This window comes from Musca domestica, unplaced genomic scaffold (assembly GCF_030504385.1).
Source record: "Musca domestica strain aabys unplaced genomic scaffold, Musca_domestica.polishedcontigs.V.1.1 35, whole genome shotgun sequence".
In the NCBI taxonomy this organism is placed as follows: Eukaryota; Metazoa; Arthropoda; class Insecta; order Diptera; family Muscidae; genus Musca; species Musca domestica.
In genome coordinates, this window is record NW_026712315.1 from 2,848,909 (window position 1) to 2,864,949 (window position 16,041).

A 16,041-nucleotide genomic window follows, 5' to 3' on the forward strand; every position below is an offset into this window, starting at 1 on the left:
AAATGGACGATATCGGTCTTCTCCATCAAATACATCCCCCACAAAGGGTCAAAACTTTGAATAATTATCACTATTTTAAAATGTGATGTTAGAGATCGGTACCTCCCCTACCTTCTGGTACCTCCCCCACAAAGGTTCAATATTTTGAATAACGAAAACGATCATAAAATCCGAAATAAACATAATTGCTACATACATAACTTTTCATATCGATAATGAAGTGAAAACAAATCATTATTCCTTTATAAATTTTATTTTATCTTGAGCTGACACATAATCACGCGAGATGGTCATCAAAGAGTCGAAGTTGAAAATAAAAGTCCTAAAATATTTTTAATTATAAAGAATTTTCATCTAAATAATTTATCCCATTCCGCCTCATCTCCTCCTAGTTATCTAATGGATCTTGATCGTGTGGCTCAACCTGATTATTTACCAACTGTACAGGATATTCTACGCGTTCGTGTTCCAACAACGGGGATTATTGAATATCCATTTGATTTAGAAGAAATACGATTTAGGTAGGAAGCCAATCGCGGATTACTCTATGTGCATGTTTCTTTTTGTTTTTTTTTTTCTATCGTTCTTTTTACTAACAACAATCTCTTCTCTTCTTCTAATCTATAAATTTTAATGATTTAACTTTGCATGTGAGAGTTTTTTATTTTTGTTGGTGATGGTGAAATTTGTTTTAATTTATGAATAGTTTTAAAAGTATTTATCATTAAAGATTAATATTTTGATTTAGTTTAAGGTTTATATAAAGTATATGAATGTATATTAAAATAATATATTTACTTAAATTTATAGTTTATTTTCTCCTATAAAATGGCAGCCTATCTAAAGATGGTCTTCCATCTATAGAATAATTCTTTTTATTAAAAATGCGTTGAGAGTTTGCACATTAATAGAAGACAGAAAACTTTCTAACTATGGAAGAACTTTGAAAATTCGTTCATTTTAGGAGTTCAATAGGAACTCACCTGTCTGCTATAGGCACATAAAGAAGGGCAGAAAGATATCCCGTTTTAAAATGTTGAATATTTTCTTTAAACCGTGGAATTTCCGTGTTCCCTGGACCATACTCGACTTTTAAAAAATAAACTTTTTTCGCCAATCTTATTTCATTTATCAAATAACATTATTTTGGACCCGAAATTAATTATTTAGACTGACAATATAGTTAAGCAACAATTTTTTTTTTTTTTATTAATTTAATCCCTTTCCCTTTTACCACAAAAATATTATAGTTATCTAAGTGATATACCACGTATTGAACAGCCCGACTATTTGCCAACTGAACAAGATATTTTACGTGCTCGTGTACCGACTACGGGTATCTTGGAGTATCCATTCGATTTGGATGGCATTGTATTTAGGTAAATTCTAATTAATTCTATAAATCAAATCCCCAGAAATAAAATCCTATGTAAGGGCTAAAAGTAAAGTATTCGAAGGAAAGTTCCAAAGGTCTATATAAGGTCCCATTAAAATGTAGACTATAGGCTAAATATTATATATTAATATAATAACAGTATTAGTATTTAATTTCCTATTAAAAATGTAGATTATAGGAAATATTGGATATTAAAATAAGATAAAAATAGTATTAATATTTTATTTTAATTTGTATAATTTTTGTTTTTAGTTATATTCATTTTTTCTTCCTTTCCTCCTTTTCCTTTCTTTAATATTATTAAGAAAAATATTTAAAGATGGCTTTATTATTAAATGCTTATTTTTTGAGTTGCTATTTTTTTAATCTTATAAATGCCTTGTATGTTGTCATAATCCTACGTGTTATCATGATTTGTAATTTGTTTTCAATTGAATTTTTTAATTTTTCTTCAAAATATTCCAAATCAAATTATTAATATTTTTTGCTTTGTTTTCCTACACGCAGAATGGTAGACGTAGGCGGTCAGCGTTCGGAGAGAAGAAAATGGATTCATTGTTTTGAAAATGTAACATCAATCATATTTTTAGTGGCCCTTTCGGAATATGATCAAATTTTATTCGAATCTGATAATGAGGTGAGTAATTGTCTGCTTTCCTTTCTAATTTATTAAATAATGCCAATCATGTATTTCCTTTTTTCATTTTCAGAATCGTATGGAAGAATCAAAAGCTTTATTTAGAACTATTATTACGTATCCTTGGTTCCAGAATTCATCAGTAATTCTTTTCTTAAATAAGAAAGACTTGTTAGAAGAAAAAATTATGTATTCGCATTTGGTAGATTATTTTCCTGAATATGATGGTAAGTTTTGTTATTGATGGCGTTTTTGAGATAAGTTGTGTGTTTTTTTTATCAGAGGGGAGATATTAATGAATTACAATTTTGTATCGAGAGAAAAAAGCAGTGTGCTATAAACAGCATAAGACTAAAATTGACTATCAGAGCATTAATCATGAACTTTTTGAGAATATTAGAATTATAATCGAAAGGTGTTTAAAAATAATTTTTTTATTAAACTATAGGAATTGTAGCTGTGCATTCGTATTAAAAATATAAACGAGGACCTTATAAGAATATTTTTAAAGGACTATTATGCAATTGATTTTTCAATCTAGACATATAATTGTGGAAGTTTAAGAATTTTTTGAGGATTGTTTGACCTATTAACTGATTTTTAATAGTGGATGTTTTAATAATATTTTTCAAGGACTATCAGAGTCATAAACTTAGATATTTAAAGTGTATTTTTTAGAAGACTATTAAAGTCAGAAAAAATGACGCTTAAAGCATATTTTGGACTATCTATCTATTATCTATTAAGGACTTTCAAAGACGTAACCGTGGACTTCTCAATAGTTTTTGAAACACTATTAAAAAGGGTTTTATTTTAATTTTCAAAGATTCAGGGCTGTAATCTGAGAAGAATTTTTTTTTTTAATAAATCAAAATTCTCTCAGAAAATAATTTATCTTATAAACAAGTAAAATAGTATCAGTCGGTTTTGCCGACAAATGTATACCCCCAACCTCGAGTTATAATTATTCAAACTGTTGACCCTTTATGGTGGAGGTTCCGAAGCAGCTGGCCAATATTGACCAATTTGTATCTGACCTAAGACTGATATAAAATATTACAATGTTCCAGATTTGGACTATATCGAAAACTGCCTATACTTTATGTGAGATATGAGCAAATTTTTGGGAAATGTGGAATTATGCCTGTGGTAACAGATATAGCGAACCATTTTCTTACTTCATCAATACCGATAAAAATATTGGTATTAGTAAAATTTGATGGAAATCGAACATTTGTATCCAATTTTATGCGGAATCATAATTTCCACATTAATATCAGATTTCTGGTTAAGAGAAATATTTAGATATAGCAAGTTACAAAGAATCGCCGACTTGTTTCACAAATTATGACAGATATAAGTATTGGAAATTATGACCCATTGTGGGTGAGGTACCAGAAGGGGGTTTTCACAACAGAACTTGCGTTAGCAAAATTATTTGGATGTGTAAAATTTGAGGAGAGATGGATTTTTATTTCGCTTTCTTTGAGTGATTTGTTTTTCAAAATTCTTGAACCTTATGTGGGGGAGGTGCCAGAAGAAATGGTCCGATCTAAACGAAAGGCACACATTTTGTGTGGGAGGTACCGTGAGAAGTGGACCGACATTGCCAATTTCCGAACCCGATCTAAGTTTGATAATAATATTACGATGTACCAAATTTCGATCAAATCGGATGGACACGCTAGGTCGGCTCCAAATGTCCTGAAACGAATTTGGTCCAAAGAGACCTAGGGTCTAAAACCGTTATTTAGTCTAGGCACGTTTTGACCGTATCAAATGATATATACCCTTACTAGTCACATGGCAGAGGGAGGATATAAAAAAATCCATCCAATTTTTTGCAAATAAATCCTAATATTTCTATTAGAGCAAGGTCAGGTGGAAAATGGAGAATATCGATGCATACCATCAAGAATAATTTTCCAAAAATTATCACATATCTCATATAAAGTGAAGGATGTAGTTGTGCCAGATACGAAATGGATTAGTTCAGAAACACTCCTTCGAAATCGCCCCCATTATGGGTCAACATTTTGAATGATCGTAACGCAAATCAAAATATATTTAAATATACGGACATTGGCTGAGAATATACATAAATCGGCTAAACCGACTAATAATTTTAAACTAGTTTTTTTATGAAAGAGAAAAATGTAGCACAATTTTCTTTCGATACAAAATTGAGTTTTACTTATTTATATTTTTTTTTAATTTTTTATACATGGTTCAGCTAAATATCTTATTCTGTTTTTTTAAGAAAATATAATATAAATAATATAGTAACAAGATATAAGAATAAATAAATAAAATGTTGAATTTGGATTCCACCTACAATCCATCTTCAATTCTTGTTTTATTTCATGAGAATCATGTAAAAACTTCTTCCTAAAAGAGATCAATTTTCTTTGATTCATTCTGTTAAGAAAATTAATCTTTTTTGGAAAAATAAATTCAATATATCAAGTTGTGGGCAAATATATTTTAAACACTTCGATTTTAGCTTTGCAATGCAACGCCAAACCGAAATATGGAGCCCAACCAAAACAGAGATTGTAATTGAAATTAATATATTAAATTGATTTTATTAAAAACAATAAACAAAGGTCCCAAATGTGATCATGCCGCCGCAAAACAATTTGTTTTAAAGAAATATCTATCGGCCAATCCAGATCCTGAACGCCAATGTTATTCTCATTTTACCACGGCCACAGGTTATTTATTTTCGTACTCTATGAAATAAAGGCAATTTAGTTCTCCTTTTTCTTTCTTTTGATTATAATTTTTGTAAAACAATCAAACAGTCATGTGTATATAAACATCAAGTAAAACTTGAATTAAAATAATATTAACCTATAAAAAATATATAAATATTGTTGTTTTAGAATTATTATTAGTTATAATTTATAAAATTTATATTTATAATTTAAAAGAAAACGAATTGATATAACCTTTTTTCCCATAATATAGTATATATAATTTTTTAATTTGATTAATTTTTTCTAAACCAAAAAAGAAGGTACCTTGAATCAATTATAATGATATCTTCAATTTATGCATAGCTCAACCATGTTAAAAACAGGAAATTTCTTTCATTTTTAATTTATTTTTTTTATTTTTTATTTTGTTTTTGTTATTAATTATTAAAAAAAAAATATTAAAAAATTCCTAAAACTTGAAAACAAAACCCCCCATAGGTCCCAAATGTGATCATGCCGCCGCAAAACAATTTATTTTAAAGAAATATCTCTCGGCCAATCCTGATCCTGAACGTCAATGTTATTCTCACTTTACCACGGCCACAGGTTATTTATAAAATTCAAACAAACTAAAACCGAAAACTGAAGAATGCACAAAATGTGTATTGATGTTGTAGCATTTGGGCAAAAAACTCGTAGTAGATAAATTATTGCTAGAAATATATATTTTTTATGTAATTTTATATATTTTAATTTTAAAGCTATTTAGAACTTGCTAGAAATGCTTTATTTATATCCCATGGAATTTTCTCTCTTTACTTTATTTCTATGTGATGTTTGTTGTACATCGATCCTTGTTGCTATTATTGCTGCTGCTATATCGCTATGCAATAATCTACATATAGGTCCACAAAGAGATGCCATAGCCGCCCGTGAATTTATATTACGTATGTTTGTGGACTTAAATCCAGATTCGGAGAAGATTATTTATTCTCATTTTACATGTGCTACAGGTAAGTGAAAAAATATTTGTGTAAAATGAAACAAAATGGTCAATTGTGTAATGAGATTTCTATGAAATATATAATTGATGACCATACAATGTCTGGGTATAACAATAAAGGGTTCCAATGAGAAGTGTTATTTTTTATTAAAAGAAAAAATATATATTTTTTGAAATATATGTTCGTATATTTAATTCAAAATAAAGGAAAGTGATATTATTAATAATTACGAAATATATCAAACAAATGGTCGCCACGAGCATGCTTGGTAGATTTAAGGATGCTCAGCTGCATGAATTCGACAACAGCTTCGCTTGAAGACACTTGATCCATTGTGTTCATCCAAGGAAGAAATAAAAAAGCGAGAAGGAGAAGAAAATATTTATAGATGGAAGTGTAGTTATCAAAGTGGTCCGCCTTTGTCAATCTTGTAAATGATGATGGGATCTATTCTATCATTCACCTACCAAATAGCCTATGTTATGTCTTTTGTTGGTGGTACATGCTACATCTGCAAAGTAGATGTTCAATCGTCTCTAACTCTTCTTCATCTTTACAAAGTTGACAGTAATCAAGAACACTGTTGTCCAATCTTGTGTTAAAATATTTGATGCGGCAGTAACCAGCCAGACCATGATTCTTAAATCAGGTCTACTAAGTGACAGAGACAAGTTCCCTTGTATTTGTGGCCAGATGGGCTTAGGTACACTGCAACCGGTTTTCAAGCGCCATCTTCTTCAATGAGAGATTTTTAAGCAGCTGAGAGATTTTTAAGCAGTTAACATATTTGTTGTATCAGCTGTATTTTGCAAGGCTTAACAGCTAAGTCCTTGTTGAGTAACAGTGGCCCTTTAGATTTGATTGTGTTGTCAAAAAAGAAAATAGCTTAAAAATCACTCTTTGTAAAAAAATATTTCACATCGTCATTTTTTTTTACCAAGGCGGTCTTTGCAGTCAAGAGCGGCTCTCGATTTAATAGCAATAGCTTTTGCGACATTGCTGGTATAATGCCATCAAGACCAGGAGATTTGAAGAATTGAAAAGTATTGATCATCCATAAAATTTTGGAGTAGCGTGTTATCCTCCCTATAAGTCCCTCATCTTCTGCTGCACAATGTTAGGAGGGTATTGGTAATTGTCCATACTATCCTTACAACCAGGGAAGTGGGAGGTCAAGAGTCTCTGGGCCAGAGTTTATCCATGTACCATTATCTTGCTTTCTACTGCCTATAGACTTGGGATCCATAGACAGTGTTTTACCATATCTGGCAACATTATCTACCCCCTCTATAGACCAATAAAAGCAGATCCAAGATTTACGTTTAGCACTCTTTAAATAAAGTTTGTTCTTTTTAAATTCTGCCTTATAGGCGTAAGTAAGAAATATGTTTAGTTTTGCTGGCTTTGTTATAAGACCTACTAGCAAAGCCCTTAATCCTCCAAAACAACTGGGATTTCCTCCCATGGACAAGATTTTTCATAGCTTAAACGAAGCACACTTGTGACAACATTCTCTGCTCTCTCGATATCATTGGTTGATTTCAGACCTCGAGGATACTGTTTCAACTCTGACGTATGGCATTACAGACCTTGTGTCCTGAGAAGGAGTACTTTTCACATACCTTAAAATTGCTAATAGCAGGGTCGACCATATTGGAAAAGTATGCTTACAGGACCAACGATAATCTCACGTATCTTTTGCATAACCAAATTTCAAAGTGATTGCTTTGTAACTCCGACCGAGTTTTGTTCATTCATTTTCGGTTATTGATATTCTATTTTTTATTGAAACTCACAATTCTATTTGTTACTTCAAACATTGTTATACCCTCCACCATAGTATGGAGGGTATATTAAGTTTGTCATTCCGTTTGTAACACCTCGAAATATACATTTTAGACCCAACAAAGTATATATGTATATCCTTGATCAGCATGAAATTCTGTGTAAATTCAGCGATGTCCGTCCGTTTGTAGAAATCACTCTAGCTTCCGAACGAAATGAAGTAGATTGATGAAATTTTACTCAAATATATATTATGCCTGCAGGACTTTTGGTATTGAAAATGGGCCATGTAGGTCCACGTCTTCGAATAGACCCCATATAACGGTACCTCCCGATATTCGGTATTTTGTGGATTTTAGCAACATTATTGTTTCGAATTTGGTATTTAATGTTCGTAATAGATGCTACAGCCTTAAATAGAAAATTATCTGTGCAGGTCCACGTCTTCGTTTACCTCCCATATAACGGTACCTCCCGATATTCGATAATTCGATAATTTGATGATTTTAGTGACATAATTCACCGGTTTGTTTCAAATTTGGTATTTGAAGTTCGTAATGGATACTACAGCCTAAGACAAAAAAATTGTCTGTGCAGGTCCGCGTCTTTGTATAGCCCCCATATAACGGTACCTCCCGATATTCGATAATTTGATGATTTTAGTGACATAATTCACCGGAATTGTTTCAAATTTGGTATTTGAAGTTCGTAATGGATACTACAGCATAAGACAGAAAATTGTCTGTGTAGGACCACGTCTTCGTATAGCCCACATATAACGGTACTTCCCGATATTTGGTATCTTGATGATTTTAGCTACATTATTCACCGATTTTTTTTAAGTTTCGCATTTGAATATTGTAATGGCTTATGGCAAAAGTTGCCTATGGAGGTCCATGTCGTCGTTAGACCCTAATATAACAGCTACATTCGTTATTTTTAAGATATTAACAGAATTTTAACGGATTTTATTGTTTTTGAGAATTGCCAAATTCGTTCCAAATGGTGGAGGTAATTCAAAGTTCGGCCCGACCGAACTTACATCTTTTTTACTTGTTTACTCTAAGGTGGGTAGAAACTTTGAACTTTATCTTAAATTATTCATTATGTTTTTACTTTAAATTCTGAAGATGACAGTGCAACACTACAAAGGTATTTTCTTCAATTTTTTACTTATTATTTTTTTTTAATTTAAAATCACCCATTTGAGCTAGTTTTTACTTTGTCAACTTTGATGTATGCTTTTGATTTTGCTTTCGTATTTGGCTAGAGAAAAAAAAAATATCTTCCAACAAAGATTCTTTCAAAATTAATCAACATATTTTCTTTATTTCCAATTTTCTTTCTTTATCTTTTTCTTTGAATTTCTTAAAAATATAATTTTCTTTGAACTTCCAACGAAATAAAAACAACCAACAGATACTGAAAACATTAAGCTTGTATTTTGCGCCGTCAAAGATACAATCATGCAAAATGCTCTAAAAGAATTCAATTTGGGTTAAGAGTACCATCCACCATCCAGCTGGGTGTTTGGGACTTGCCAACAACTGGGCTCTGGGCTATAACGACAAAACAATTTTCTACCGATTTTCATGCAACCAATTTATTTTTTACTTTTATTTAAATTTTCTTAAAATACCCCCTCACCCCCTAAGTTATTTGATCGTGGCCGAAATCTAAACTACTTGGAGTTAATGGTTATGTTATTATTTTTTTATTCTAAACTAAATATATACGAGCGTAAAAATAATGGAAATTATACAAACAAATAATAAAAAAAAATATTGAAATATTTTAGATAAAAAAATATGTTATTTACTTCCATAGTTTTATGCAATTCCTTTCATTATAATGTATAGCGAAATTAAAAACTTTAAAAGAATAACAAAAAAAAAAAGAAGCTTAAAAATAAAGTGCCAAAAATATGTGTATTGTTTTATTTTTAATGTAAAATTATTATTTATTTTTTATACTTTAATATTAAATATTATGATGTTGGTCCTAGAACAAAATTTCAAAACCAATTGACGAGCTGATATAGTTATAATCATATCCTCCTTTTATCCACATAAAGTTAGGTTAGAATTCCAGCCATTCCTAAGGATGCATGTTTATAACTTAAAGGTGATTTTTTAGAGCTATAGGATCGTGTTTATACCCTACAACACTATGTGTTGGGGGTATTATAAGTTTGATTGGGCCAAAAATTAATTGGTTTCCATATATTGGTTTCCCATATAGGAATTATATATGGATCTTCCTATCTCCCAAGCTATGTATGTCCGTCCGTCTGTCCATGTTAATTTGGGCAGAAGCCTTGAACTTTTGATGGTCATTGGGTAATATTTAGTGGGGAAATAGACCATAACATTTGTGTTAAATAAAAGTCAAATTTCCCATTAAGCCGCGAATATTTATAATGCCGGCGAAATCACAAATAGATGAACAGGTCAATCCTAAGCCGTTACATAGATGCCGATAGTAAAAATATATCGGATATTTATAGCGAATTATATACAATGTATATTTACAAGGGAAGGAAATGTTAGCTAGAATGCTTTTAACTCAAGAGTGGCTGGACCAATTTTGACAAAATTTGTCAATTCAGAATGCCCTCTTGGCATAAACGTATAAAATATAAAAAAACGCATAAAAAGATGCCAATAAGGTTATAGATTTTGTAGTATTTTGTGATATTTTTATTTTTTTTTTTTTTCATATTTTTTTTTTCAATTTGACTTATAATATTGAAGTGTATATTTTGTAATATTTTTTCTCATTACAACACAGGTTAGGCTTATTATATACAGATTGAAATTATCGTCCGATCTTCACGAAAATTTTCACAAAGGAAGGGTTAGGCTCAGAAGGGCTAGGACTATAGTTTTCAAAGGTATCCGCAATATATTTAGGGGTTGACATAGACCAACAACTAAAATATTTCTGATTTTGCAGCCGTTATAAATGTCACAAATATAAACCACAGGACACAAAATCTCGCATGAAGTTAGAATTTAGGACATAGGGTGGAATAAACCACTACTTTTGTGTGAAAAAATACCAACATTATTTACAAGCAATATCCGAAATATAGAAAAAATTGAACTTCTGGTTTTTTTATGCTCATTTTGTTGACAAATATAGCCAAATATCGTAGACAAGTAAATCATTAAAAATAATCTAAATTTGGAGATACAGACGGGCCTCTTGCTCTTGGAAAAACAGAAAACATTTTCTGATCACACCATGAAGCCAATCGACACGTCTGAAAAGAGAGTTTAAGGCAGGGAAAAAGTCCTGCATGTTGGATGATGATCATCGGATAATATTTAGCTGTAAAATGAATCGCCCCAACTAACAGCACGACGGAGTGGGTAAATATTGGACAAATGTCCCTGGTCGAAATGCTAAGGGTATAATCTGGGCAGTGCTCCGTGGCATAATTTCAAAAGCGAAATCTTCCAAAATGGTTTTGGAACTAAGGGAGCTTCTAACACATTGTAGTGCTGTAGGGTATCGCATGGTCGGCCTCGCACGACTATAGCCTTTTCTTATTTGTTTATTGATTAAACGTAAAAAATGTTAACCGAACTGTTCTCTCTCTAAATCAATTGTTATGCCAGCTGTGGGGCAAGTGAGTTAATGAAACCACATGTCATGCAAGTCCAGCTCTTGCATTTTGGACAAAAAAAGTTGGATATCATGCCACGGTAGCTCTCACGATTCACAGTTACGTTACGACTCGTTGTATCTTTGAAGAAGTACGCTCCAATAAATTCACCGGTCCACAGAAAACTTTGACCATTTCTGGATGCAATGATAGTGTTTGCAATATTTCTACTCCACAAATCGACAATTCGGTTTATTTACGTATCCATTGAGGCAAAAATGGTCTTTCGTCAACTTTCAAAGAGCTCATTCAACAAAAATTATGCGTTTTTGTAGGACGTTCGGTTTCAAATCTCTCGTCAGCTGTATTTTGCAACGCTTCACACCTAAATCCTTTCGCAGAACTTCCCACTTTGTTGAGTAACAGTTACCCTTTAGATTTAATTGTGTTGTCAAAAAGATAATAGCTAAAAAATCACCCTTTGTAAAAAATATATATTTCAAAAAATACTCATTATTTTGGTTCATGCCGGGATAGAAGAAACCCCCCGACCTTGGTTCTGCTCGGTTTGTCAGATGGTCATCCACTGCAGATCTGTTTCGGTGCGACTAACAGTATGAGTGCACTTCATACATTGTTCCGGATTAAATGGGTTGTGAGACTTAAACGAACTTGCGATGTGTTGCAGCAACATGGTCTCCAGCGAATCCAAGTCTTCGTTGTCCTCATTTGAGTTTTCATCAGAGTAGAGAACTCCATCCTAGTCTCCTGAATAGCAACATATAACGCAACTCCGGATTTTACTTGATTATTACAAATTAATTACAACGGTTTCCAAGGTAAAATAGATGAGATAGTTGAATTTATGAATCGGAGGAATATTTTGATTATCTCCCGATAATCGTCTCCATAACCAGATCACCCGATTTCATAACCTCTGAACGTCGTACATTCCTTAACCTTAATGGTAATGCTCACTAACCGAATTCAGAGAGTTCACCAACCTTCGCTTCTGGTTGGTGAACCAAGATTTTCCGAAACATTACCAAAACTGCAGCCGTTCGATGGTCGAATAGCCAAAATTACACCGAATTTCTCGGCAGAAGCAGCGTGGATAGCAAATGAGCCTGATGATCTTTGTCGTTCCAACCTAATGATCCCAGAATCAGTAAATTGACAGTGGAAGTTATCTGGGGTTAAGAGGAAAAAAGTGGCTAGACCATCTGAAGTGTTGCAACATATGAGTAAGCTGTAAGTAACGGTTAAATCATTCCCAAACACTGAAAATAAGACTTTGAACAACGTTACGGCGAATAATCCGTATATATTTTGACCGACAATTTGTGGAACACCCCGAGAGCGACAGAGCGAAGCGAAGATTACAATGTCGTATTAGATCTCTTACTGCCGAATGCAATAAAAACAGTGTTGGCTTGTTTGTTCGGGTTACCATAGCATTTTGTTGTTGCAAAATGGTCAGGCATAATCCCATTATTGTTGTTTATATATAAAACAGCGTTTGTTTATTAGTGAAGAACGATGGTAATGTTTAGCAGTTTAGAATACCAACCCTTTTTTATGTCTGGGATATTCTCCCTATAAACTATTTTAAAAATAACTTCTATGACTAAAGACTTTTTTTACCCAAGTGACGAGATCGTAAGAAAAAGAACCAAAGAATTACATAAAACTAAAATAAAAACAATAACAAAATTTTCAATAAAGGTATAGCCCTTATACAAAGCTATCAAATCTTAGAGAATAGAAAATCGTTCCGGCCAAACTTTATTTGTAATACATCGGTTAGTCATAAATAATACAAATTTTAGGGATTTCTACATTTGTGTGTGTCTCGATTAACACTTCCATTTAAAATAATTTGGTTTAATTTATAATGCGTTCCATTCATATTCTAATTTTTTTTCCTTTCTCTCCCTTTTAGATACGGAAAATATTCGATTTGTGTTTGCAGCTGTTAAGGATACAATTCTTCAATCAAATCTAAAGGAATATAATTTAGTCTAAAAAACGGGTCATTTAGACAGCAACAAAAACCAACAACAACAACAACACAACTACAACAACATGAAAAGAACTAATTTTGTGATTTTATTAATTATGAATGATGAATTCCTTCTTTTTCCAACTACAACAACACAAAAAACCTTAACCCAAAAAAGAATATAACCCCAAATCCAATAACGACAGAACAACAAACACAAGAAACAAGAACGTAGTTTAATTGATTTTTCAAAAAAAAAAAAAGGAGAACAACAACAAAATATTTAATACAAAACATTTCTTTAAATGGAAGAGAGAAGAAACAAGAAAAAAAAGCACAAAAAATGAAGAATATTTGAGTACATAATAAAACAAATAAAAACAGAATGTACTAATTTAATAATAAAAGAAAAATAAAATAAATAAGAAGAGAAAACAAAACAAAAAACAAAATGTTATAACGCTAATTATAACAAATTATATACTTTATATAAAAAAAAAAAAACAAAAAATAATTTAATAAATAAATTATAATAAAAAAAGAATAATGTAATGTGAAAAAAGAAGAAGAAGAACAACAACAACAAAATTAACTAAACTGATTGGGTAAAACAAAATTAAAAACTAATGCTAAATTTCTATTTGAACACAGAAAACCGCCAGTCATAAGCGATTTTTTTAGTTTTGACAACAATAACATGAAAAAGCCCAAGAAAATGAAATATTAGAAGAAGCTAGAGAAAGAGAAAGATAATTTTTTTTTGTTTTTTATTGTGGTACTAAAACTATATGACTAAATTATAATTTATTTGTAATTGAAAATTATCTCTTTGTAATAGAACCAAAAAAAAAAAAACTAATAGATTATTTTCCCACTTCCCTCCCTCTCCACTTCAATTTAACAATATACCATATTTATATGCACACAGTATCGTATCAAATTTATATATTTTGTTTGAAGAATTGTAACCTCCATCCAACGCCCATAACCACCACAAAAAAAGAAAAGTCAAGAAATTTATCTAAATTCAATATTGAATATTGTAAGACAACAACAACCAACTACTACAACAAGTACACACACGCACACAACCGTTACTGAAACAAAAACTACATACGGGAAAATTGTAACAACAACTACAACCACAAATAAGTATCAGCATCAACAAAACAACCACTCCTAAATAATAAGAATTATACATATATTTAATACAAATATATTTAACAATAAAATAAAGCAAATTAAAAAAAAGTAAAATTCTCCAACTTCTTCTATATCTATCTCTCTCCTTATATACCGTTTAATGCATAAGTTTTAAAAGAAACACAAACACACACACACAAATTCAAAATGTATGAATCAAAACAAACACACAAAAGAAAGAAAGAAAGAAAGAAAAACCAAAATGAAACACCTTACAAAGAACAAAACATCCATTTTGAAGAGCTGCCTTGTTTAATTAAATAATTAATATATGTTTGCTAAAATGGCATAAAAACCATACCTCCTTATCCTTAAATTCCCCACTCCCCACCTCTCATTCATAATGAAAGAAAAACACACTCGCCCACTTTTTATGTGTCCAATCAATTTTTAATTAAAAAAATAAATCAATAAAAATTATTATGTTTTTATTAGTTTACTTTGTAAACAATTATTATTGTAATTGTAACCAAATGTCTAATCTTATATATTATTTATATGAAAAAAAATATATTTTTAAAACCAATCTATATTGAAAAAAAAAGAATAAATTCTCAAAATTTGCATTTAATTTCACTTTTGTTGGCTGCCTAATGGGTATGCATATTTTTCACATAACAAACACAGACTTCTGTCTCTATGGTTTGCAAAAGCTTTTGGAGTAAAAACACTTTATGAAACCCCCTTTTTAACGATAACAATAGCTTATAATAGAAAAAGAAATGTATATATATATGTATCTATACATTGTAAAAGTGTAGATGATTTTACTCAATTTTTTTTTAACAGTTTTAAACCTTACGCCTTGGCCTGTCATTTGTAACAAAAAATCTCCATATGTTGAAGAACTGAAGCAATATGTGTGCCTGCTATCCGTCCCTCAGTTCGTGACAGTTTTAATTACAACATTTTATTGTCCGGAAAATCTGATCAAGGACAAAGCTAATGTATTATGATCATGGCCTACATAAAACCGGCCAACAAGACTACTTTTGACAACAATTTGAGAAGAGACTTAGTATTTTTTTGTGATTTGACATCAACTCACAATTATGTCTTTTAACAGCAAAGTTGCTTGTCAGATGGGCCTTTACAGGCCGACCTTATATCGGCCATGATTATGATGACAGTTGTATTATAAGTGAAGAACAAATCATGTTGGGTGCATGGTCTGATCCCATCTGATAACTAGGTTTACTATCGAAAGACTTCTTGACCGACCTTATATAGGCCTTAAGGTGAGAATACATAAAGCGCTTTTTTGGCTGGCTTAGGAAACGAACAAAGGAGCCCAGGGTCATTTCCGAACTAAGTCAACCTAAAACACCTTTGCTTCTCTACGAAGAAGCCAGCCGATGACTTAAGCCAGGCAAATTTGCGCTTTATGTATTCCCACCCTTACTTGTGTGAACCCTTTCAAAATGTTGAATTCTCTTACAATATCAGGCATGTCACAAAATCGTATCGAAATGGTTCGAATTTCGCAATTTCAAAATCGTACAATTTTGTTTTACCTTCTTCAGATTTCGTACGATTTGGTGAACTACGAATTCAGTGGCAACATTATATATTCAATATGGTAACATTAGGGGAATGAAAGAACGAATGAATAAGGAATCACAACAAAACACATAATTAAAAATGAATTAGAAATAATTGAAGCGCAAAGTAATACACACAATACTGAAAAAATACGTCGGAGGAA

At 31.3% G+C, this 16,041-nt stretch overlaps 1 protein-coding gene across 10 annotated transcripts in view; it reads left to right on the forward strand.

The window, feature by feature from the left end:
- The window catches only part of LOC101894482 (G protein alpha q subunit), a 46,945-nt gene extending 32,414 nt beyond the window's left edge, over positions 1-14,531 (forward strand). For 5 of the 10 annotated variants that reach the window (XM_020035563.2, XM_005180027.4, XM_020035564.2 and 2 more), the window contains 5 exons: positions 393-521; positions 1,904-2,033; positions 2,107-2,260; positions 5,638-5,745; positions 13,074-14,531. In XM_020035563.2, coding sequence (XP_019891122.1) covers positions 393-521; positions 1,904-2,033; positions 2,107-2,260; positions 5,638-5,745; positions 13,074-13,156 — 604 coding nt within the window. In that variant the 3' untranslated portion in view covers positions 13,157-14,531. Of the gene's footprint in view, positions 1-392; positions 522-1,250; positions 1,380-1,903; positions 2,034-2,106; positions 2,261-4,639; positions 4,748-5,230; positions 5,339-5,637; positions 5,746-8,940; positions 9,447-13,073 lie in introns of those variants that run through there. The other 5 variants (XM_059125888.1, XM_020035569.2, XM_020035568.2 and 2 more) reach the window with 5 other exon arrangements.
- The last annotated feature ends 1,510 nt before the right edge of the window (positions 14,532-16,041 follow it).